This window comes from Lycium barbarum, chromosome 11, assembly GCF_019175385.1.
Source record: "Lycium barbarum isolate Lr01 chromosome 11, ASM1917538v2, whole genome shotgun sequence".
NCBI lineage: Eukaryota > Viridiplantae > Streptophyta > Magnoliopsida > Solanales > Solanaceae > Lycium > Lycium barbarum.
This window is the reverse complement of record NC_083347.1, coordinates 122126520-122152856: the sequence shown is the minus strand read 5'-3', so window position 1 is coordinate 122152856 and position 26337 is coordinate 122126520. Positions and strand designations below refer to the sequence as shown.

Genomic DNA, 26337 nt, shown 5'->3' with positions numbered 1-26337 from the left:
TGTATAAAAAAGTGCAAACTTATGTATGTTTATTAGCAATATAAAAAATATATATATATATATATATATTATCACTACCCAAACACAATTACATACGCATAGATACACTATAATTCAAAGTGCACAGGGGCATACGCTGTCTAGTATTAGTTATACATAGGTTAAAAATACTACCAAACAACAAAACACTGCTAAACAAGGGATTAAATAATACTAAAGCTAATACCAGTATTATTTTCTTTAATATATCCTACCAAACGACCCCTTATATATCAGCATGAGGTTGTTGTAGGAAGTTATAAACTTAAAATCCTGGATTCGCTTCTGTCGCAATCAATATTACTGTTTAAACTTGAAGAAAGGATGCTATTATAAAGGTATGGGCACATATTTGAGAAATCGTATGGTTAAAGCTAAAGAAGGATTAAAGCATTTTCTTTTGAGCTAATATGGCAATGTTCATGTATGTTTACAGGGTTTCCGTTTCTCTTTTGCTGCTTTTGGTCCTTTGTGAGAGAACTGTGGAACAGGCTGCGCGAGGTCCTCTTAGCAAAATCTGTACAACAACGTGGTACGACACAAGTTTAACGACAATACCTCCTCTTGCCGAAGAAGACGGTAAGAATGCAAATGTGTTAGTATTCATGCTATTCTTAAGTTAACGGCTATTGCTTGAGTTCCCTCAAATATATTATCTTTATAGTTTCAGAAAGTGATATTTGCTTTATGTTAGCTATCATTTTCACCAGATAAGTGTGTTTGAGGAAAGATAAAGCATAGCTTAGTCTTTTGGGGTTTAATTCATGCATTATTATTCCACGTTATAGTCGGTACAAAATAATACACCAATTTGTGTATTAAATTGTAAAATGTAAATAGTTGGAATAATAAAAGAAGTGGAGGAAGAAGAGGAGTCAGAAGGATGGAAAGACAAATGAGTAATTAGGCCCTTATATAGGAAATGTGTCCATGCAGAGGTCAATACAAGTTGGACCATCCATTTGAGATCACAACATTTGTTAAACTAACATGGAGCTCTTATTTGAGGTTGTTATTTGCTGTTACATTCTTCTATTTAACTCTAAAAGTTTACAAACGATCATGCTCACTTTGATTATTTGTCTAAAATCCCATATCAAAAAACCACCTGGTGTATTCTTCAGGTATGCATATAGTTTTTATCAAAATATTCATGACGTCACATGTTATCCATTTTAACGTTTTTTTCCTTGCTGATGCAATTTTCTGCATGTGGATGCCAGAGGATGCCATCAAAGCTCTGCTTGGGTGTTCTTCTAGCAAAATATTACGCCCAAATTGTTACATTGGATTTACAAATGCCGTTACCTGCAATTGTTATCCTGAGAAGCATAAAAGATGTCGAGTGGTACAAATGTATCCCTTCTAATCCAAGATATTTACTATTGTTGTTGTTTTTTTTTTTTTTTTTTTTTTTTTTGGTATTTTTCTGAAATGCTCTTCTTGTTAACTGATTTGCTGAATGATACGTTATTTGGAAATATTACCAGTCCTTTGATAGCATGATCTGGAGACATTGATTGAATAAAATTCATCTATTTTTGTAATTGTAATTTGCACAGATAGAATTAGTGAACCATTATGCTGTCAGTTTTTTGGGGTTTGGTTGATTTGTTCACGGGGAGCAATATATGCTTATGGTTATCGTTTCTTTTTTTGTGGTTATCGTTTCTAATTTCTTTGTGGTTATCGTTTAAATAGGATGAAGTTCTTTATTGTTTCAAGTAGCCTAACATTTATGTATCCATTTCCTACCTTTTCTGAACTCACTATACCGTCCGTCCCCCTAGAATCTAAAAATGGTAGTTAATCTTTTTTTGTTCTTGTAAAAGTTCATCTTTTTAATCTGACTTTAGGATCATACATAGTAACACCTAGGTAATATTTTTTAGCATTTTGTTTTCCTTTGTCTGAGGACAAACATAGAGATAATGGAGAGTATGAAATTGCTCCCTCCGTCCCAATTTATGTGGCACGGTGTAGGCTGTCTACATCACACCCCTTGGGTGCGGCTCTTCCCCAGATCCTGCTAACGCTGGATGCTTTGTGCACCGGGCTATCCTTCTTTTATTTTCTTTTTTAGTCTGTCCCAAAAAAAATGTCGCGTTTCTACAATCAGAAAATAACTTAACTTTAAAATTTCCCTTTTACCCTTAATGAAATGATTTATAGCCACACAAATGTCTGAGCTTTATTTTAGACTATAAATTTCAAAAGTCTTCCTTTCTTTCTCAAACTTTGTGTCAAGTCAAACGGTATCACATAAATTGGAAAAGAGGCAGTAAGTAACATTGTTTCTGTGCTGAGAACGAATGCACTGAATTTAGTGCATTTGTGTTGGTCGAGTGCTTTTACCAACTTATTCTATCTGATCAATCATTTTTCACAAAGGATCACAAATATCTCGGAGTGAGGATTCTATGAAGTTCTTATGCTGATAAAGGAAAAGTTTACCCGTGTGATTGATTCATATTACTAGAAATTTTGAATGGTATGCCAGATTCATGACGTTGGAGGGTTAGAGGTTTGTTTTAAACTGTCTTTATGTTTGTACAGATCGATTTTTTAAGTTTCCCACTTTGCATGGACATAGCTGCAAAAACTATATTGCTAAAGCTAAATCTGGTTTAGTCATGATGCAATCTGAATCATTTTTTTTTTCCTAGTGCCAACAGCATATAACTACAGATATGGATGTATTTCTCCAAATTACAAATTTGTTTTGATTTCTTCTTTCCAGCCGTCATTCCTCTAAAATTACGTCTCTTTACATTTCTATATATTTTGATTAATAAAGTCTTGTTTGTACTGCAAGATTTTCCATGAAGCAGGAATATTCATCTTTGCCTACTCGACCAAAAATGATTTAGAATAATTTCACTATAATAGTAGCAACATCTGCACAATGTCACCACTAAAGTATAAAGCAGCTCAAGAGACATTTTAAATTAGTACTATTCATGCCAAATATGTGCAGGTCATCCTTGTTTTATGTTCATTATAGTTGTGGTCTCAATTTGTCACTTTAGTTTTTAACTATGCAACTTCGAGACTTCTGATTGATGTTTTTGCAACATAATGAATTGCAGTGATTTCTCCAATAGACGATTAGAAGGTAAGATCCCCAAGGAGATTGGTGACCTTCAGTATTTAGAATCCCTGTAAGGATACCTAAACAATGTATTATAATTTGTATTGTGCTTTTCAGTTTAAATGCCATTTCAGAGGTATTAAGCTATTTAGAGATCATAATCATACTTGAAGACATTGCATTTAAGTATCATTCCATTTTTCAGATTCCTGTTGCATTTTGTACTTGAATGTAATCAATATTATAGAAAAGAGAATGACGGATAATTATGAATTGAATATTATAAGATCTCATTTTCCTCTGACAATACTATGGCCTGTAGGCCTGTATATTTTGAGGCAGGAGATTTTTTATCACTAACACCGTGGAAAAGGTGGAATTCATGCCCCAAGAAATATACATAAGTAGGAAAGCATTACAAAAATTGGTGCAATGTTCTTAAAGATGCTAATCACCTTGTTGCATATCAAATGCACTAGATTTATACATTCTATGATCAAAAGCAAATAAACAAGAAATCAGCACTCTATGCTGATTTTGTGTTTTGCATCCTTAATTGAATAATAGCAGGGGAGCTCATGGCTAAAAAGTTAATGTCTTAAGTACTCATATAAAAAGCGATCTTATCTCCAGGGCCACGCGTTCCACCCTGTCCTGGTATATTAGTACTAACCATTAAATAAGAGGTAATCAAAGTCTAAAAGGATCTCAATATATTATAAAGTCTAAGACTAAACTCCATCATATCCAAGATTCCATAATGTAATATCATTTATGGATCTCTTATCTCTTTAAAACTAAATTGAAAAATCTGTCTCTCTTCTCTAACTCTCTCTATTTTGGTTGATCACAGTTATTTGAATGGAAACAATTTACGTGGATCAATTCCTGAACCGTTCAAAAATCTGAAGAATCTGGTGAATCTGTGAGTAGCTTCATGACTTTCACTGTAATTCTTTCATTATATTCTAAATATTTTCCTGTGGCCATTAGAAACTTATTTATCTGTTTTTAAAGTCTTTCATCACCATTGATACAGATGAAGCTAAGTAAATAATTTTTTTTTCTTGAATTACTGTGATGGTTATGATGTTTTATCTGACAGTTCCCTCTGTGATAACTCATTGGAAGGACCCATTCCACCTTTCTTTGGCGAGATGAAGTCTTTAAAAAGCATGTAAGTCATTGACATACCTTTTTGTATCAGCTTTAAGACTCAACCCGGCTAGATGTCAGACAATTGTCTGCAGTTCTGCTGCACTTTTACATGTCAACTAATGCAGAGTTAACATGGATCCGGCATTTTAAAATTGCAGCTTTAATTCACTCAAACTTCTATATTGGAATTGTATTTAATCATTAAAATCTAACCGTAGTTGCCACTACAGAGATCTGTGCAAAAACTTCTTCGACCAAATAATTCCTCCAGAATTGGGTTCTCTCCCATCTTTGGAAAATTTGTAAGTCTAAAGCTGCATTTTATATTGTCCTTTCTATTCCAAAATAGAGTTATTAGTATCTACTGTCTGGAGTTCATAATTATTTTCTCTTCTTCTTGCCTTTCAGAGACTTGGGCCATAATTTCTTATCAGGGAAAATTCCAGAAGAGCTGGGAAATATTAAGAGCCTCATTAGATTGTAAAAGCCTTGATAAAATCCATATTTCTACTTTATCTCACTTTTCATTTGGTTTAGTGCAAACTTGAATCCCCATCTATTTGCCTTCACAATTAGGTACCTGGTGGATAATCAACTCTCAGGTGTACTCCCAGTCAGGCTTGGAGATCTTATGAATCTAGAGGAGCTGTAAGTGTATTTTTGTTGGTTATTCTTAAGATAAAAATTATCTTTTTCTGGTTGAATACAATTTCTTGATTAAGTTGGCGGACTTACACACAGAGATGATTACTTGTTGGATTATACCAGTTTAGAAATGTAGCTACCCACTTACATTTCAGACTGACCTTTAGTGGATTCTTGTGCATGTACTTAGCTGCGTACAATGGGATAAAATTGTTTTCTTTCTGTCTATGCCCTGGTCCTGGAGAGCATTCACAACACAGCTCTATCGAAGTACACACACACACATATATATATATATAGAAGTACACACACACACACACACACACACACACACACACACATATATATATATATATATATATATATATATATATATATATATATAATGCAAAACAATTCTACTCACTCCTTGTATTTATTCTTTTAACCTGGCTGTAATTATGGGGATGCAGAAGCTGCTAAATTTTAATTGCATAGTACCGGATAGAGTTTCGTTAAAGGTTAACAAAAAACATGGAGATACCTATTATTATGTCGTAAATGATTTCAGGAACTTGCAGAACAATGAATTTATTGGTGCCTTGCCGCCGAGCTTCAAGAGTTTAAAGAAACTGACGTACTTGTAAGTATCTAATCTCTTGTCTTTAATTCGCATTAGCATAGAATTGAAACAAGAAAGAGGAGGGTGGAAGAGAGAGAGAGAGAGAGAATATAGATCTTCAGATTGGACTTTTATATCAATTGATTAATCTTCTTTCTCTGTAGCGATGTGCGAGGGAACAAGCTCAATGAAACAATTCCGGATATTTTCGAACTGTGGCAAGATCTGCGTATCTTGTAAAACTCACTAACTGTACACTTTTATACGATCTATGCATGTTTTTATAAAGACTGTTGATTTTTTTTTCCCACATGTTGAGAAGGAATCTGATGGGGAATAGTTTTTCTGCACCTTTGCCTGGCCAAATCTCAAAGCTGAAGAATCTAACGGAACTGTAAAATTCTGTACCTTTTTTGATGTACGCAGCTCGCCCAAACTTTGAATTATTATGGATTTTATAATATCTTCTTTCAGGCATATCAGTGACTTAGTTGGAAAAAGCTACTCATTTCCAGATTTATCTAGAATGGAATTTTTGAGAATTTTGTGAGTCCCCTGGCATCCAAACTTTCATGTTATTGGAGTAATAATTTTCTTTTGCTCTTCTCCTAAAACTAAATTCTATTTTCTGGTTTGTTGTTTATCTAGGACATTGAGGAATTGCTCAATAGATGCCAACATCCCTATTTGGATATGGAAGCTATTTCGCCTTCAGTATCTGTAAGACAGCTTCTGCAGTAAATATCTACATATTCTTTTATTACAAAGAAAAAGGCGTGTACTTATTTGATAGGGGAAAGTCAATGCTAGGGGTGTCAAATGAGTGGGTTGGCCGGGTCAAAATGGAGTGAGCTAATAACTAGGTCCAAAAGTTACTTGGGTTAAAGTGGGTAAAAAACGGGTCATAACCCAACCTATTCAATTGTTACTAAGTCTTAATTTTTTTGTTTTTAATTTTAAGTACGTAATAAAACTATTTTCTTTCTATGGCTATATCAAACCAAAAAAAAAAAAAAAAATTGACAAAGATTTTGATCTATATCAGCCCAAATTTTTGATGGGCAAAAATGGGTTGTGCTGATTTGAGCCGAGCTAAAGAATGGGCGGGTCAATGACCAGTCTAAACCTGGGCAGGTTGGCAGGTCATATATTCGTGAGCTAATTTTCCGCCCCTGCATACAGTAAATAAGAAAATAGTTGGGCCCACACCTTGAGAAAACTACTCATTCATACAAAGTAAGATGTATTTTTACTAACTTACCCTTAATAAATACCTTGAAACAGATTTAGCTCTTTAGTAGTTTCTTGGGTATGTAAAACTCCCTTTATTTAAAAAGAGGGTAAATGGAAAGAACATCATTAATGCCTTCTTGATTATGTGAAACGCCACTCATTTTTTAACAAAATGAAAAAGTAAAAACACCACTCATTTTGAAATGGATGGAGTACATGTTTCCTGAACAAATATATATAGTAATTCTACTTCTTCTTTTTCTGCTGATGTAGGGACTTGAGTTTCAATAGTTTGTTTGGTGCAATTCCAGAAGTTGTTAACTCCTCGTTGAATTATATGTAAGTGACCTTACTTCTCTAACTAATCATTAGATATAAAAGGTGATCTTACTTTTGTAATGAAATGTGGAAGCATTGATTTTTATCGCACTTTTTTCCTTTTTGTGTCTTGGTATTAAATGTCATGATCCAATGCATTCTTGCAGATTTCTAAGAAGAAATAAGCTCAATGACACAATTCCATCTTGGATGAATGCTACTTCATACGTGTAAGTGCTTTTTGCATTAATTTATTACTTTTTTGGTTTTAAGTTCAGACATTACTAGCAGCTCCTAGGAAATCTATTTTGTCAAGCTGAGGAAGGGAGTAACAGAATGAAACTAAAGTGAAGTGATAAAAAGGAAGTAAAAGCAGGCGCGAAATAAAGGGTAAAATTGCAACTGTAACTTTAATTATATTTAACGGTAAAGTTGCAAGTTGCAGCTATAGCACAAATTGAAGAAATATATTCCTTGGAGCAAGAACTTCATTAAATTCAAATTTGAAGGGTTTCGTGGAAGAAAATATATTATATTTCGATTGTTGTAAAATCGTGGCATTTAATTTCTTCCAATTGAAGTTTGATTTAACATGATTTTCTCTGCTGACTTTCTCTTTTCATTAATTTCTACAACATATTTTGCCACTCACTCTTCCAAGTTAAAAATGCAGGGATGTTTCTGAAAATCGTTTCAAAAATGTGAGGACAAGCTCCAAAGAGTATCTAAACCCTAACTTGTAAGGGTGATTTTCACATATCTAGAAAAATCTTATTTATGTTCTTCTTAGTCGCTTTTCTATTCCGAATCCAATTATTTTGCTCTTTCCCAGGAATCTGTTTGCGTGTTGCCCCAATGAAAAGGATGAGTAAGCTCTTCCACCTATATCTCCACATAAAGAAAAGAAAAAAGAAATAAATTGGAGTTAGAAGAAAATTGGTCTGAGTTCTCTACTTAACTTTGTGCATAAATTTGAATATAGGGTTGCAAAGCGGGACCAAGTTGATTTCCATTTTAAGAATGGAACTCAGTTCTGTACTCAGTTCTGTAAGTACTAACAACTTCAGACATGAAGTGATTTTTGTATACATATTATGTTATGTTATGTTCCTTATGACTATCTTTATAGATATTTCTTTTGGGATTGAATGTGACTCTACATAAAAGATTCTGCAAGACTAATTATTTCTATAATTAAAAGTGTTGTTTGTGTCATTATATTAGGAGCTGTTTGGCCATGAGAATTATTCACTTTTTTTTCCGGATTAATTTTTCACTTTCTTCAAAATCAATGTTTGGTTATAAAATTTCGAAATCCAACTTGAAGTTAATTTGCAAATTTGGGGAAGTGCTCCAAACCTGTTTTCCAACTCCATCTTCATAAATTCCAAATAAAGTGTTATTTTCTCTCCTTTGCTAAAAGTATAACTAAACACAACTCCAAATTTCATAAAATCCAAATGAAGTGAAAATTATTTGGAATCTATGGCCAAACGCCTACTAAGATTGCTATTTGCTAGTCTGTCTTTACACAATGTGAGCTGTAGATCTTCACAGTATATTTCTAGAAACATTTCCAGATAAAAGTTTCTCGTATTTTAAGATTGTAAATGCACGTTGTGCTGAAAATGCTGTTTCCATTTGTAGATGACCATTTGTATATAAACTGCGGTGGTGATTCTGTCCCTGTTAACGGAAATGACTATGAAGCTGATGTACATCCACGTGGTGAATCAACTTTCTTCATGAGTAAGAGGTCAAATTGGGGCTATAGTAGTATGGGAAGCTTCTTATGGGCAAATCGTAATAAGTACACTCTAAATGAGACCGGCGAAATTCATGCTGGTGATGCCCAATTGTATCGAACAGCACGTTTATCCCCAATCTCCTTGAAATATTATGGATTTTGTTTGAGAAATGGTGAGTACAAAGTGAAGCTTCACTTTGCTGAAATATCAAGTAGCAACACTAAAGATTCGCACAGCAAAGCAGGGCGACTCTTTGATGTGGATATCCAGGTAAGGTACCAAAACCAGAAGTTGTTGATCCATATGCAAACATATAGAAGACTTTTAAATTATATTTACGCAGGAAGAAAATGTGCTGAGAAACTTCAACATCGAAAGAGAAGCGAAAGGTGTGAATAAGGCTATAACAATGGAATATCCCACTTCTGTGAATGAAGGTAGACTGGAGATTCACTTATACTGGTCTGGAAAAGGGTCAGTCTTATGCCCATCAGGGTACTATGGCCCCCTTATATCTGCAATTACAGTAACTCCAGGTATTCATTTTATGCCTTTTACTGTTTACCATTTTACATGTTTTTGGTCCCTATTTTGTGACTGATATTTCATGGTAACAATTCATGAACCAGTTCAATCAGAACTGTCCAAAGGAGTGCTTGTTGGAATTTCAGGATTTGCACTACTTCTTCTAATATTGTTCATAGGTTTTTCCTGGAGATTCCAAGACAAATTACGTCGGGAAGGTAACACTACATTATTATATATTTTATTTGGTTTCCATTTGGGATTTGAAGTGAAGCCAACTCTGAAAGGATTTTTTAGTGTACCTTAAGATTCTGAATATTCCTGCTAGATCCCCAAAATTTTAAAATGTTGTCCCTCCTCATTACTCACACCTTACCATCCTCGATAAGGAGACAAGTAAATAGTTGATGCAATGATATGTTGCCGCTTCATCTTCAAAGTTGTAGTTTGTCTTCTTTAAGTTGTCCCACATCGATTGTGGGATGCGGAGTTGGTCCAGTTATATGGTATTCGGCAATCCTAACCTGATGAGGTAGTTTTTCGTGTTGAGTTAGACCCAAGATCCATTCTTATCATGATATCAGAACTAGACCCATCCCAATACTTGATTTACCCGATGTTTGGCCCCCCATATTATGTTGTCCACGATTCAGTTGGTAGGCTTTGGCGTAGGTTGGAGGGATTTTAAGTTGTCCCACACTGGTCTCATCATATGAGGTTAGCTAGTGAGTTAAGATTCTAGCTAGCTGTTGGGGTTGAGTTAAGCTCAAGATACATTTCCATCATGTGAATCATAGGTCTTTTTATTTGTTGTAAGCTTCTTTACTTTCTTTCGGTTTTCAACTCCGCTGATATTTTATTTACTAATGTGTTGATGTAGAGCTAGAAGTTGTTGAATTGTATCCTGGAGGGCATTACAACTTTCGGAAAATTAAAGCTGCCACAAAGAATTTTGGTGATGAGAACCGGTTTGGTGAGGGAGGTTTTGGGACTGTCTATAAGGTTAGCTAGAATCTTAACTCAGTATAGTTTATGATTTTTTGTATTCTTTGTGATATATCTTTTACAGTTTTCTTCAGTTAAATAAATTTTGCTTATCACTTGAGGGCATTTTTTCCGCCTTTGTATTCTTCATTTCTTTCGAAAAAGATATTCTCTCATGACAAAAGTTAGAGTACTAATGCACCCAAGGGTGTAGCCTAGTGGTCAATGAAGTGGGTTGAAAATCATGAGGCTTCAAGTTCAAATGCAAGTAGAGACAAAAACACTAAGTGATTTCTTCCCATCTGTCCTAGCCTTGTTGGACAGAGTTAGCTGGTATGTGTTGCTAGTGGGAGGTGAGAGGTATCCCGTGAAATTAGTCGAGGTTCGCACAAGCTAGCCCGGACACCACGGTTATAAAAAAATAAAAAAAGTTGCAGTACCAATTTTGTGGTTTCCTGATTCTCCTCATCCTCTATGCAACTTAACTGCACATCTTTGTTCTTAGAGGTATCATGTTGATTTAGAGCCTGCACCTGCACTGTGCACAAACTTTCTCCTTTTGCTAGCTGGATGACCTTCAATTTCTATAGATATATATGATTATATTGTTTTTCTGATTTGCAATTTCATCATCTGTAATTATTATTATTATTCTACCATTATCTTATTCTTCAATTTTATCACTACTATTGTTTCTTTTATCATAGCTTTTTTATTCTTGTATTTTTCAAACCTGTTTTGAAAAATGCTTTTCTTGAGTCGAGCATCAATGGAAAACTGCCTGTCTACTCTACAAAGGTCGGGGTAAGGTCTGCGTACAGGTGCAACCCGCCCCAGACCCCACTTGTGAGACTACACTTGGTATGTTGTTGTTGTTGCAGTTTCATCATTTGAAACACTTAATCAACATTCAGGGCACTCTTGCGAATGGGACTGACATCGCAGTTAAAAAGCTTTTGGCAACAAAAGAAGAAATGCACGAGTTTGTGGAAAAGAGTCATACAATTGCTGGCATGAAACATCCAAATCTTGCAACACTAATGGGATGCTGTGCAGGAGACAATGAGCTAATGGGATGCTGTGCAGGAGACAATGAGCTAATGGGATGCTTTGCAGGAGACAATGAGCTAATGGGATGCTTTGCAGGAGACAATGAGCTAATGGGATGCCGTGCAGGAGACAATGAGCTTCTGCTCATCTATGAGTACATTGGAACTAACTCTGTTGAAGATGCATTATTTGGTAATGTCTTCCATTTATGAAAAAGTTCATTTAGCTTCTGCAGTTGTAGTAAAGAAGGGGAAAAATAATTTTAGCTGTACAAATAATAGTTGAGCTTTGATTACTTACAGATTCAGACGAACTTAGAGAAAGACTGGATTGGCCAACAAGGTATAGAATTTGTCTTGGCCTAGCAGAAGGTTTAGCTTTCCTTCACGAGGGGTCCAAACTGGAAATTATACACGGGGATATTAAACCAGCAAACATTATTCTTGATGACGATCTAAATCCGAAGATATATGACTTTGGATTTGCAAAGCTTCATCACAAGCAAAAGTTGGAAGGAACACTGTAAGGGAGCACCTTTGACCGATTTTGTTTTCAAATTGGTCAAAACTTTGTATACATTGGCTATCACAATTGCAATTCTCAATAATGGAAGCCGTTTGCAGGTCATACACAGCGCCTGAAGTTAAAGATCACCCCTTAGAAGCTAGCGCAGATGTGTATAGCTTTGGAGTTGTCACACTTATACTTATCAGTGGAAGGAAAGTCACAACCCCAAGGGCAGGTGGTGATACTGAATACCTCGTGGAGGAGGTGAGTGAAACTCAACTAACTGCAAGAGATTATGTACATGAATCCACATTTTATGGTTGAAATCTAGGAAACTAAACAAAGTTATTGGCTTTTATGGACCATTATAGGCACAAGTAAAGGATCAGAGGGGAACTCTAATGGACCTAGTTGATAATCAGCTTCTGGAATATGACTGGGAAGAAGCAGATATCATTCTAAGATTAGCAATGAAATGCATTAGTTCACGCCCATTCAGACCGACAATGTCTACAGTCGTGAAGATTCTAAAGAAAGAATGCTCAATCGAGACCATTGAGCCAAAGCTGGGTGATTCTCCATATAGAAAAACCAAATCATGTTTGCTTTTCTGAAAAAACCAGATAGAGAAGTAAAGGAGTATAATATTTGCTTTAACAGTGTGCTTGACCAGGCGCGGGGCTAGAAATGGACTTAAGCATTATGCGTTCGGCTGAACCTAGTAGGTCTGTAAATTTGTGTTAAATTTCACTAAATATGTGCAAATTTTAAATTCAGAGTCCAGTTATTCGCACTAGAAGTTGTTATTGTAAAATTCAGAACCCATAAAATTCAAATCCTGGATCTGTCTCGACATGACTAGTGTGCTAGTACTCACCTGGATTTGATATATAAGGGCTTGCTAGGTTATGTAAATTTATGGTTGTGGTGCCTTGTTGAGTTAGAACCTTGTTGTATCTATTAAAGATGATGAGATATAATGAGAATAAATGTTTTGCTGAACTTATCGAAATTCAAAGTTGATATTAATGGCTAAGCGTTGATTGAAACACGATTGAGATTGAAGAGTTGGCATAATTTCAAGGAAAATGATTCGTGTTTTTTTTTTTTTTTTTGTCCTTTTGGTGGAAAACATCTTCCAAATTTCAAGGTACCAAACAATGGTGCTTGTGTTTGGTATGATGGAAAATATTCAATTTTGTTATCATTATTATCAAGGGAAAATTTGAAAGACCTCCCTCACGTTTTTGCTTCGTTTCATTGACCTCCCCTCACGTTTGCAACCTCCCCTATTTTAACTTTTTTGTAACAATTATTTTATTCAATTTATTACGAACGAAAAAATAATATATCTGACTGATTTTTACCTCCATAAGACCATGCTCTTTTAATTAATTCTTATTTTACATTATTTGGATTATTTTTTATTTTTTTTAGGTCTTCCATATTTGGATTTTTTTTTTAAACTCTTCCATATTTAAAATCTTTCCATATTTTTAGCTCCATATCTTTTCAAAATCTTTCCTTACGTATTTAGATCATTCTCTTTTAAAGTCATTCCTTTCTAAAACTCTCTTACCCTTATTTTTAGGATTTCCATATCTTTCTAAGTCCAAGTAATTAATTACAAATTAATTGAACTAACAATTCCATCCAACATGTAAGGGTATAAAAAGTTGGGATTGGACTTCTTTCCATTTATCGTCTCTCCATTTTTTTCAAGTTCTAGCTTAAATTAGGGACACTTGGCATAAATTAAAATTAATGGCTAAGATTTAATTGATTAAAACAAAGTTGTAATTATGATTTAAATAATCAAATAACTTGTCCATTAAATTAAAAACTTTTCTCTCTCTTCTTATTTTTCCTCCCACAGCCGTATCACTAATCTTCCAATTTTACTTGAATTAATAATTTACAATTTATCTTCCATTTTTTTTTTTTTTGAGTCATTTCTTTGGAATTTTCTCTTTAAAGTTAGAAATCGCAGGGATATGACACTTCAATATTTTTGTTAACTAGGTGCCTTAATCGTAAGGCTACTATGATTACCTTATTCACATATGTTCTTATTAAATCTATTATTAATGTTTTTGTAATAATTCGAAGCAACTCAGATTTCCTCTTTGCTACACAATTAGCCAAGCCTAATAAAATTTCTGAAGAAAATGTCAGGAAACTTGCCCTATAGCAGCCTCCATATAGTGGCATTTTCATGTGGTGGAATAAATGCTATCTAGTTACCCCAATGAAAAGCACACAAATTACAAATGTTTGATCCCTAAAAAATCGAAAATGGATAAGGAAGGACGACTATACAGCTGTGGGAGAAAACATAGGAAGAGAGAGAGAGAGAAAAGAATTTAATTTATGGACAAGTTAATTTAATTTTCTAAATCACGGTTAGAACTTTGTTTTAGTCAATTAAATTTTAGCTATTAATTTTAATTTATGTCATATGTCCTTAACTATGCTAAAACTTGAAAAAAATAGAGAGAGAAGAAATGGAGAGGAGCCCAATTCAAAGGGTTAATATCGTGGAAATTCACTTTTTTGTAATATAATAATATCCACAAATAGATTATTTGGAATTTGGTACTCCGCTTCCTTCATAGCAAGGTAACCAGTAAAAGTATTATTCAGAGTTCTAAGTTTTTTTTTTTTTTTAAATTAATTCCCACTAAGTTGAGCTTGGTGGTTTTATTTATTATTAAGATAAATAAAAATATATACAAAGGCAGATAGAACAAAGCAACAAAGCCAAAAGCTAAAACACACTTTCCTAATCTTCTATGCATCAAAAGCATTGACTGACAAATTACAAATGTTTGATCCCTAAAAAATCGAAAATGGATAAGGAAGGACGACTATACAGCTGTGGGAGAAAACATAGGAAGAGAGAGAGAAAAGAATTTAATTTATGGACAAGTTAATTTAATTTTCTAAATCATGATTAGGGCTTTATTTTAGTCAATTAAATTTTAGCTATTCATTTTAACTTATGTCATATGTCCCTAATTAAGCTAACACTTGAAAAAAATAGAGAGAAGAGAAATAGAGAGGAGCCAAATCCAAAAAGTTGATATCATGGGAATTTCACTTTTTTGTATTATAATAATATCCACAAATAGATTATTTGGAATTTGGTACTCCGCTTCCTTCATAGCAAGGTAACCAGTAAAAGTATTATTCAGAGTTCAAGTTTTTTTTTTTTTTTTTAATTAATTCCCACTAAGTTGAGCTTGGTGGTTTTATTTATTATTAAGATAAATAAAATTATATACAAAGACAGATAGAACAAAGCAACAAAGCCAAAAGCTAAAACACACTTTCCTAATCTTCTATACATTAAAAGCTTTGACCGACTATTACCCTAAATTCTCTCCACTACGATTCAAGCACACCTCTGTACAATTCCCCTCTTAACTGCTTGTGTGACATGTCTGTTGGTATCATCATTCTTTTGTTTTCATTGTGATCAGTAAGTGCAACTACTGATTATTGTACTTGTTGCTCTTCTTTACTCACTTCCTCTTCATTTTTTGACAGTGCATCAAACTTTTTGTGATCCTGCAGCAGCCACTTTTTCTCCAGATGTTTGCACACTATTTCCTTTTTCTTCTGTACCTTGTTTAGCATTCCACTGTGCAAGAACTAGCCAGCTTCCTAGGAGGAAAATTGTTGCCCTTTCCCTGCTTCACTCTTATCTCCAGGCACTGCTTCTTGTTTCCTTGGCTCCTTCTCTTTGTTATCCACCTTTCCTTTCTCTGTGTTATCCCCTTTAGAGTTCAAGTTATATACATCGCAATATAAAAATAAAAAATTACACCATCAAGTCATTTTTACTTGTTATAGTAGATAATTATCCTATTTTCAAGATTTATCCTACATTTTGAAACTTATTTATAGTTAATATAAAAAATTATTTATACTGAAGGTGTACATAACTTAAAACTCTTGTTATAAAAAGATTTAGCATAGAAGTTAAAGGGTTAATTACCGTATTGGAATTCCCCCCAAAAGGAAAACTCATTGTCTTCTCTATCACCAAATTCAAAAGTATCTTTATTTGCCTCTATAATCTCAAGAGTCACAGACCCCTCGTTTAATATTCATTCTTGTGGCTTAATCCAAAAACTAATTAAGCATCAATGGAAGTCACAACAGGTCTCAATTTATCTGTTCATATAGATGGCCATAATGACATTTTCACGTGTGATATTTGTGCTGATGAAAAATCTACAAGTACTGACATGTTCAAAATTTTGGGCTGCAATCATTCTTATTGCAAAAATTGCACGGCTAACTATATAGCCTCAAAACTCCAAGAGAACATCTCTCGAATATCGTGCCCCGTTATGGAGTGTAACATGCAATTAGAACCGCATAATTGTCGTTTGATTTTGCCTAATGATGTGTTCGATAAGTGGGGAGACAAGTTGTGCGAGTCGATGATTTTGGTGTCCGAGAAATTTTATTGTCCGTTTAAGGATTGTTCCGCACTTTTAATTGATGAATGCCCGGGCGAAAATATGGTTATTACTCAATCGGAATGCCCGGAATGTAGAAGGTTGTTTTGTGCAAAGTGTAAAGTTCCTTGGCATTCAGGATTTGTGTGTGAAGAATTTGAGAAGTTGAACAAAGATGAAAGGGAAATAGAAGGTATACAACTTATGCAACTTGCTAAGAATCAAGAATGGCAAAGATGTCCAAGTTGTAGGATGTATGTTGGGAGATCAGAAGGCTGTGCACAAATGAGATGCAGGTTCGTTTTTAGTCCATATGATTTTTTAATTTTTTTTTTCTACTTGTCTTGGAATTTTGTAGGGCGAAACATTCTTAGCACCTTTGACTGATTTGTGTATATAGGGCAAAGAAAATCATTTCTTTTGTTGTGTTGAGCAGTCTTATCCTCATTGAGAGTCGCTATGTGAGACGTCTAGCTTCTGGTCTCTGAGAGTTGTTTTGCCAAAGTCTAACGTCCTCACTGAGAGTAGCTTTGCGACACATTCTTAGCACCTTTGAGTGATTTATATATATAGGGAAAAAAATTATTTTGTTGTGTCCGCGCAGTCTTAATGTCCTCGTTGAGAGTCGTTTTGTGAGACGTCTAACTAGTCGTCTATCAGAGTCGCTCTGCTTTTTAAAAAAAAAAATATTCCAAGTCACGATTGTATTACCACTCTTTTGAAGAAACAGATTTGTGATAGGGGGGCAGCACCTGACCTTTCATACAAGATGGGAGTAGTGGAACTCCAATTTGACTAGAGACCTTTGACAATAGACAAGAAAAAAAAAAGTAGCAATAATTCTGAGAAGCTCAAGATGGCTCGAATGCGAGGGTGCTTGGTTTTCTCCTCTTGACTCGGAAGGATGGTAATTGTCATCTATCAACATTAATCAGACCTTTAACATACCTGCGAATCATATTAAAGTTTATAACAACAGTTGCCTCCTCCATTTGATGACCGAAAGAAACTAGTTTGTCCGCAACTTGGTTGCCTTCTCTGTAACAATGCTTAATGAAAATACCGTTGGCATTCACCAGTTCTTTGATCTCTCCAATCACTCTCTCTATTCTCCATGGAGCAGTCCATATGTCATGGATACAGTTGTGAATATGCATGGAGTCAGTGTCACCAATAATCAACCCATGGCCTTGTTCAATACACCATTTCAACCCAAATAACAGGGCAGCCGCTTCAGCCCAATTACTTGTCCCATTACCTAAAGGAATCGAGTACACCATGAGCATTTTGTCACTGCTGTCCCTGGCCACACCACCCCCGCAACACTTCCCATTGATACAACTTCCATCACTATTAATTTTCACAAAAAGTAATGGAGGTCTGGACCATCTGACAACAGTGATGCTTTTTTCGAAGATAGTAATGTCAAAAAGCTTACAAATATCTTCCCAAGTGTTACCAATGGAGATTCTTCTAAACTGGACACTGGCAAGTTGAGAGATGTTGAGAGTTGCTCTGCTAGACGTCTATCGTCCTCGTTGAGAGTCGCTCTGGTGAAACATTCTTAGCACCTTTGAGTGATTTAGGTATATAGGGCAAAAGACCTTTCTTTTTCTTTTTTCTGTTTGAGCAGTCTAAATGTCCCGTTGAGAGTCATTTTGAGAGACATTTATCTACTAGTCTCTGATTTGGTATTCGTATCTCTAGTCTCAGTTATAGTTCCCGGCGTGCCTCAATCTCAGGTTAGCCTTTCTACTTGGCTAAGTAGTACTCCGCTTATGTAATGGTTGTATATACGGGCTAGCCTATGATCCTGTCACTTAAATATACTCAACTTCTTCACTAGTAGATTCATTAACTAATCATAAGTCTTGGCTTGTCTCGCTCTCATGTTAACCTTTTCCACTTGACTAAATAGAATTCTACTCATGCAATGGTCGTATGGGCTAGCCCATGGTGTGTCACCTATGATATACTCGACTTCTTCTTCAATACGTTTATCTATAACAGTCATTCTTCAATCTTCCCACATATTGATATTATCAAATTAAATAGATAAAATAGTGATTTTGGTCTATGAAATTATGCGATATTTCAATCTTGATCAATGTGTTATTTGACTTCGCACATTTTATCTTTGCAATTATAATTTCAGCTTTTTAATGTGCTTGAGTTTAAGGTAAGTGCTGGTTTAAGGCTTTATTTCTAGTTCCAAAATATTTATGTTGTACTATTATATTGTTCAAATGGTGTCGGTCTATTATATACGTACATATTTTTTCTTACAAAATAAGAAAAATTCTGCATTTTTGAAAGATCCGAACAATCCATATTAGTTGTATATTGAACTCCGGATGCATTTTTGGTGTCTTTACAATTGCAGATGTGGATGTGACTTTTGTTACAAATGTGGGGCACACTCAAGTGATCACTACTGCAGTAGTTGTGGTACTTAAAAGACATTTACTGTACTTCTAAGGGTTTTTTCTTTCTTTCTTCTTTCGGTTATGTTATGTACTTCTGTTCTAGAAAAGAAAAAGTCCAATATTTCAATGAACTTGTTTCAAGTGCTTCTTGGCACATAGAGGTGGTTTTGTACTAATTACTAAAGGGCTACTTCTTATCATGATTGCATGTATTTACATTGTTTATTATTTGTGAATCCGGAATTTCAATAGAAATAGCATTTACTAACTGCTTTCCGGTCATGTTTTCTAGAAATAGTTATTGTCATGACCTGAAGTTTCAAATTTCACTTGTGAAACTTCATTATAATGTCCTGAAATCATACCGGTACAATCTGAAACGCCGTGACAATAGCTATTTTCTAATTACAAGGATTGAAAAGAGGCTATTTGTGAATTTTATTCTAAATTTCACTAGTTACCCGAACAAGCACGGATGACATTAATGAGGTTGAAACGCAATAAACAAAATATAATGTGAGAATCGACTAGTGAAAATTCGGGGAAAAAAATAAATAGTCTCATAAATATGGTGTATCAGAAAGCTTGATGTTGATAGTTGGTGCATCAAGCAGCCAATAACATGAAAGAATCAGAAAAATAGCTAAGCAGGTATGTCATAGGTTTGTGATATTAGTGTGTTAAATGGGGCAATTTGCTCGATTACCCTTATTCGGGGTTGGTTTTTAATTTTTGTCCCTCAAATTACTTGTTTTTAATTTTTGCCTTTTGCCTAATATTCTAAGTGGTCGTTTGGTTGCTAGTCAAAATAGTCCCGAGATTACAATCCCGGGACTAATTTATCCCATCTATTGGGATTATTTTATACCATCTAAAAGATGGTATAAAATAATCCCAGTATAAGTGGGTTAAGAAGGTATAAGTTGAGTTATTCCAGCACTAATTTTTATACCACGTTTGGTACAAGATATAAAATAATCCCGGGATAAATCTATACCTTATACCAAACGTGGTATAAAAATTAGTACTGGCATAACCCATTTTATACCTTGAACCAAACGACCACTAAGGTTTTAGGTTCGAATTTCGGCTCAGTCAAAAAAAAATCGCTAGGTAGAGTTTCACAGCGAAATTAGGCATATTTGGGCAAAAATTAAGCCTTAAGGCAAACTTTTGCCCAAAAGTAGGTCTTATGGCAAACCTCTGCCTAAGCCCTAACTTTGGATAGAATAGGCCTAATTTTAGGCAAATGTTAGCCTTTAAGGCAGAGTTTTCGCGAAAGTCTTGCCTTGCGATTTTTTTTTTTTAATTTAACTGAGCGGGAGTTCGAATCCTAAACCTCGGGGTATTTCTTTCACTTTTTTAAGTAAAGGACAAAAATTAAAGACCAACAATTTGAGGGACAAAAAGACTAGTGCATTTGAAGGGAAATCCGCACAACAAAGTGGTGTTAATATCATCGGCATATATGTGTACTATTGAATACTCTTAACATACAGGTTTCTATATTGTGTGATATATTTTTGCTTTGAATCCCTTTGCTTAAATTCTGGCTAGGCGACTGATTGTTAGGCACATCGTTATGCTGCGGACCATGATGTGTTAAGGGCTATATACTGATATACAACTTGATATACATATATTGCAAATACGATTTCTAGGTTTGATTTCTTATTTGAAACAAACACAAAACTTCTAATCTTTCTCAAATTCTGTGTATAACCTCGTTCGAGTGTTTTCAACCAATTCCAACATTGCGTAATCACAGAGGAGGACGAAGATGAAGAAAAAGATCAGGAGTATGAGAAGGACGAAGAGGAAGAAGAAGGTGAAGATGAAGAGGATGAAGTGGAAGAGGATGAAGAAGAAGAAGAAGAAGAAGTGGAAAAGGACGAAGATGAAGAAGACCGGGGGGGGGGGGGGGGGGGGGGGGAGGGAGGAGGAAGTATTGGAGCATCATTATCTAGATGTCGTTTATCATTGTTAGGAGTCTGTTATATTTATCCTTATATCGTTATGCTTATCTCTTAGCTTTATCCTTTAGTATAGATTAGTCTCTAGAGTTCTCTTTTAGTTAGAATAGTATTCTCAGGAACAACATGTATTTAAGCTCATTCAAACATTCAATAAGATACACAGTTTTTCCATAGCTTCTTCAAGCTCTTATATGGTATCACAGCCAACACAACTCTAACGAGTACGATCCAACTTTTTTTTTCCCTCTCCAACATACTCAGATGGGTACCAATGGCAACAACAACAATTTCAGAGTTGTCAATGCTGACAACACAACCGGTACCAACATCATTATTCAGTTCAATCCTGCTTCCAATTACCTATCAAACTCAGCGGTGGCCATAACTTTGCCACATGGAAAGCTCAATTTTCCATGCTTATGTGTGGCTACAATCTTTTCGGTCATCTTGATGGGACCACTCCGGCCCCGAGTCGCACTATCACCCTTGGCACAAACATATCACCCAATCCTGCTTTTTTACCTTGGTTCCGTCAGGACCAACTCATTCAGAACGCCCTTATGGCCTCTGTTGAACCCACCATTGCCTCCACTGTTGCTGCAGCCGACTCGGCAAAAACGGCTTGGGACGCCTTGCATACCACCTATGTAAATAGGTCTCAAACCAGGGTCTTCAGCCTGCGTGATCAACTTGCCCGCATCAGTAAAGACTCTCGCTCCATCACCGAATATCCTCAAACTATTCGGTCCCTCTCAGATGAGTTAGCCACTGCAGATGCCCCTGTGTCCAACCCCGAACTCATCGTCAAAATACTCAGTGGTCTAGGCCCTGAGTTTCGTGAGATTTCTGCTGCCATTCGTGCACGTGACACAAATGTCACCTATGAGGAACCTTTTGAAAAGTTACTAGACCATGAACTCTTCCTCCGTCACGAGGATGCTAAGAAACTATCCAGCCCCATCACTGCTGCAGTTGCCACAAATACAAATTATCGCAACAATCGCAAGCAGAACAATAATTTCCAGAATGGGCGCCAGAATTCACACTCTAGTACTCAACCACAGCAACAGCCAAACACGAGCCCAAATACTGTTGTTCGCTGCCAACTATGTAACAGGATTGGCCACACCGCCAATGTTTGTCGCTCTAAATCCCATGATCACCTTCAGGCCTTCGCCAACTATGCTGCTGGATTCAATGCTTCCACCAACCCTTGGGTAGTCGACTCAGGAGCCACTCACCACATCACAACGGAGCCGCACAACCTAAAACCGTATAACGGTAACGAGGACGTCTCCATGGGTGATGGTAACAAAATTCCCATTTCACACACTGGTTCTACTAATTTAAATGCATCAAATAATGTTTTTAAACTAACCGACACTTTGTGTGTCCCATCCATTAAACTCAACCTTCTCTCTGTGTCCAAATTTTGTCAAGATAACCTAAAGTCTATTGAATTTTCCCCTTTGATTTTTTTGTGAAGGATCTGAAAACGCGCAAACCGTTGGTGCACGGCCGGAACAACAATGGACTGTATGAGTGGCCTGTCTCACATCCCCAAGCTCACATGTCCGTCTCATTCCCTCCCCTCACCACTTGGCATCAACGACTGGGTCACCCCCACTCTAGAGTTCTTAGGTTTATTTTAAATAAATTCTCGCTACCATTTCATGAGCGAGACAATTTTTCTCATTGTAATTCCTGCTTATCTAATAAAGCCCATCGGCATCCATTTAGCCAATTAACTTTGTGTAGCTCTAAACCGCTTCAAATTATTTTCAGTGACTTATGGGGGCCATCACCAGTTTTATCTCTCGACAAAAAATTGTATTACTGTATTTTTGTTGATCAATATACCAAATACACTTGGCTTTACACTTTAAAGAATAAAAGTGAAGTTAAAGAACTTTTTCAAAAATTCCATCCTCTGATGGAAAAACACTTTGACACCAAAATTTTATCACTTTACACTGATGGCGGAGGAGAGTATAAAAGTCTTGATTCTTATCTCTCTCTTCACGGCATTGAACACCTTTCTACCCCACCTTATACGCCCCAACGAGTTGCCCTTGCGGAGTGTCGACATCGTCATATCGTCGAAACTGCAAGAACAATCTTACATGAGGCGTCTCTTCCACCCCAGTTTTGGTCTTTTGCGTGTCATCATGTTGTCTACCTCATTAACCGTTTGCCCACTTCTCAGTTAGATAATCAATCCCCGTTCCACCGATTACTTGGAAAACCACCGGATTACAGTTCCCTCCGAATTTTTGGTTGCTTATGCTATCCATGGCTTAAACCCTACTCCAAAAATAAACTCGAACCCAGATCCACACCATGTATCTATCTCGGATTCTCATTATCCCACTATTGTCACCAGTGTTTTGATCCAAATACGTCTAAGGTTTATTTATCCCGCGATGTAAGGTTTGTTGAGAATAATTTTCCTTTTAAAACCTTGTTCTCCAATATTACATTTAAGCGTTCTAACTTGGAATGGACTGATACTACAATTACTAATTCTTGCAAAATCCCCCCTCCCCTTCCCATTATTCCAGCTCTGCCCCAACCCCTCAATATTGACGCACCCAAGAAAAACAGTATGTCCCAATCCACTGCGTCTTCTCCAGCAATCCCCTCCTCTAACTCTACCTCGCAGTCCAAGTTTTTCGAGTCTCCACCAGCGGATGAAACAATTTCAGAGCCTTTGCATACTTCTTCTTCAGGTAAGACTCTCTCTCCCTCTCCTACTACAATTCCTAATTCCCAGAACCTAAGTTTCAGTCCATCCCCAATTCTACCCTCATCTATACAACCCCAATCCCTACCTATAAATACGTCTACACCCACAACCAAACCTACAACCAGTTCCACAACCCCACTGTTAGTATATCAACGTAGAAATCTTCCCCTATTACCATCCATGGCTTCACGCCAACCTGCCCCAGAACTGTTGCCCGAACTGGCCCCATCCCCGCCTCACTGTCCGTCTCCCGTAAATCGTGTTGTCACTAGGTCCCAGAACAACATCAGCAAACCTAAACAAATCTTTGATTACCTAGCAAACTTGACCCTCATTATCACAGCCACTACTGTGAAACAAGCACAAAAATACCCCGAGTGGCGCGAAGCGATGAAACATGAACTTGATGCTTTAATGAAAAACCGTACTTGGAAACTTGTTCCACATGATCCTTCTAAAAATATTGTGGCTTGTAAGTGGCTTTTCAGGATCAAAAGGAAAGCAGATGGTTCTGTTGATCGCTACAAGGCGCGGCTGGTTGCGAAGGGCTTTACTCAGAGACCCGGAATTGACTTTCATGCTACTTTCAGCCCTGTTGTCAAACCTACCACAGTGCGCATCATCCTGTCCATTGCTCTTCGCTTTCACTGGCCGCTTCGTCAACTGGACGTCAATAATGCCTTCCTTCAAGGCGAACTTGATGAGAAGTGTACATGATGCAACCTCCCGGATTTGCAGACAAGGTAACTCCTTCTCATATGTGTAAGCTGCGCAAGGCCATTTATGGACTGAAACAAGCACCTCGAGCTTGGTACACTGCGCTTATAGGTCATCTGCTATCAATGGGCTTCATCAAGACAGAATCTGATAGCTCTTTATTTGTTCGACATGGTCTCGGCGATGTCACATTCCTTCTGGTTTATGTTGACGACATCATCGTCACTGGCAGCAACACTACTAGTGTGAATCATGTTATTTCCTCTCTTGCTGCTCGGTTCTTGATAAAAGACCTTGGGAATCTCACATTCTTCCTGGGTGTTGAGGTCATTCGGAATTCCCATGGCTTTGTGCTCTCACAAGCTAACTATGTCAATGAAATCCTGAATGACGAACTCATGTCTGATTGCAAAAGTGCCAAAACTCCTATGAGTGCAACTGAGGTGCTCAAACGCGATGATGGAGCCAAGTTGACAGACGGCACTCGCTAGCGTCGAGTTATTGGCAAGATACAATACCTCTCTTTCCCCAGGCCGAACATAGCTTATGCTGTTAATAAGCTCTCTCAATTTATGCAAGCACCATCTGAACTTCACTGGAAAGCTGTCAAAAGAGTGCTCAGATATCTTTGTGGTACAAGCGAATTTGGCCTCCGTGTATCTCCGGATGTCGATCTCAATATCCATATGTACTCTGATGCCGATTGGGCTGGTGATCTCGATGACAGGAGCTCCACCTCTGGGTATATACTGTTTCTTGGCCAAAACCCAATTAGTTGGTGCTCACGAAAGCAACGGACTGTAGCTCGCTCTTCCACAGAGGCTAAATATAGAGTTGTGGCCCATGCCCTTGCTGAAACACTCTGGGTGCACAACTTGCTGATTGAGTTGCGTCTAAAGCCAACCAAAGTTTCGACAATTTATTGTGACAACATTGGTGTCACCTTCTTGAGCAAGAACCCTGTCCTTCATGGTCGTATGAAACATGTTGAGGTGGATTTCCACTTTGTGCGCAAGAATGTTGAACACAACAGAGTTCGCATAGTCCATGTCCATGGTGCTGACCAGCTAGCTGATACCCTCACCAAAGCACTTGCCAAACCAGCGTTCGACCGCAACTTGTTCAAGCTAGGCTTAGCAACACCTCGCCTAACTTGAGGGGGGCATATTGGAGCATCATTATCTAGATGTCGTTTATCGTTGTTAGGAGTCTGTTATATTTATCCTTATGTCGTTATGCTTATCTCTTAGCTTTATCCTTTAGTATAGATTAGTCTCTAGAGTTCTCTTTTAGTTAGAATAGTATTCTTAGGAACAACGTGTATTTAAGCTCATTCAAACATTCAATAAGATACATAGTTTTTCCATAGCTTCTTCAAGCTCTTATAGGAAGAACACGAAGACGAAGAAGATGAAGATGAAGAAGAAGAAGATGAGTAGGGTGGAGGGAAGAAGAGGATGAATAAGTTGAAGATGAAGAGGAATATTAACTAATGCTAGGTGCTTTTTTGAATTTTCAGGTAGGCTTAACCATTTATAGATGGAGCAAACTGCAAATGCCTGAAGTTTCGTTGTCTAATTCATTACGGAGTAGAAGTTAAAGTAAGACTATACATTAATTAATTATAGTTAAGTGATAAATTATTGCATGAAAGGCATATGTCTTGCATTCATTAGTTTGGTGAACTCTATATATTCAGGTAAGACTCTAAAGAACTTGTATTACTTTATTTTTATTTTATATAATATTAGCCTAAGACCAATTTAAAAGTAACGAGTTGATTAAGAAATCATATAGCCGATCCTTATTTTTTTACTACTAAAGAGTAGTTGTATATTTAGGAAGAAGCTACCAAATTAATAATCAACATTAAACAGCATTCATACGAAGGGTACTTTAACTAGCAGAACTTAAGAAACCAATAGTTAGAAGACAGTCACCTCTATATGTGTTCAGATTTCAACTATTTCTTTAGCTATCTCCTAATGCACAAATCTAAAAATGTATATCCACAATCTAAGCAAAATCAGAACAAGAAATCATGCATTTGCAGTTTTTGCAACCCTGGAGATATCTATAATCTGTCCAGTTTTACCTGAAAATA

General features: G+C 36.3%; 2 protein-coding genes across 3 annotated transcripts; both read left to right on the top strand.

Moving 5' to 3' along the window:
- The first annotated feature begins 417 nt into the window (after window positions 1–417).
- On the top strand, window positions 418–12901 carry LOC132618246 (probable LRR receptor-like serine/threonine-protein kinase At1g53420). Of its 2 annotated transcripts, none has more exons than XM_060333305.1 (26): window positions 418–618; window positions 1263–1395; window positions 3129–3200; window positions 3984–4055; window positions 4236–4307; window positions 4519–4590; window positions 4697–4768; window positions 4865–4936; window positions 5484–5555; window positions 5699–5770; window positions 5857–5928; window positions 6009–6080; window positions 6183–6254; window positions 7041–7106; window positions 7253–7315; window positions 7759–7824; window positions 7918–7953; window positions 8068–8132; window positions 8733–9103; window positions 9177–9369; window positions 9463–9576; window positions 10239–10360; window positions 11257–11584; window positions 11695–11914; window positions 12016–12163; window positions 12271–12901. In XM_060333305.1, the coding sequence occupies exons 1-26, from the start codon at window positions 450–452 to the stop codon at window positions 12511–12513; spliced, it is 3129 nt and encodes a 1042-aa protein (XP_060189288.1). In that variant the 5' UTR covers window positions 418–449; the 3' UTR covers window positions 12514–12901. The 2 variants fall into 2 exon arrangements, with proteins under 2 accessions (XP_060189288.1, XP_060189287.1); XM_060333304.1 differs by having other exon boundaries at window positions 4507–4590.
- A 2289-nt stretch (window positions 12902–15190) lies between these two features.
- On the top strand, window positions 15191–19022 carry LOC132618430 (E3 ubiquitin-protein ligase RSL1-like). The gene is made up of 2 exons (XM_060333485.1): window positions 15191–16664; window positions 18752–19022. The coding sequence occupies exons 1-2, from the start codon at window positions 16051–16053 to the stop codon at window positions 18822–18824; spliced, it is 687 nt and encodes a 228-aa protein (XP_060189468.1). The 5' UTR covers window positions 15191–16050; the 3' UTR covers window positions 18825–19022.
- Window positions 19023–26337: the final 7315 nt, after the last annotated feature.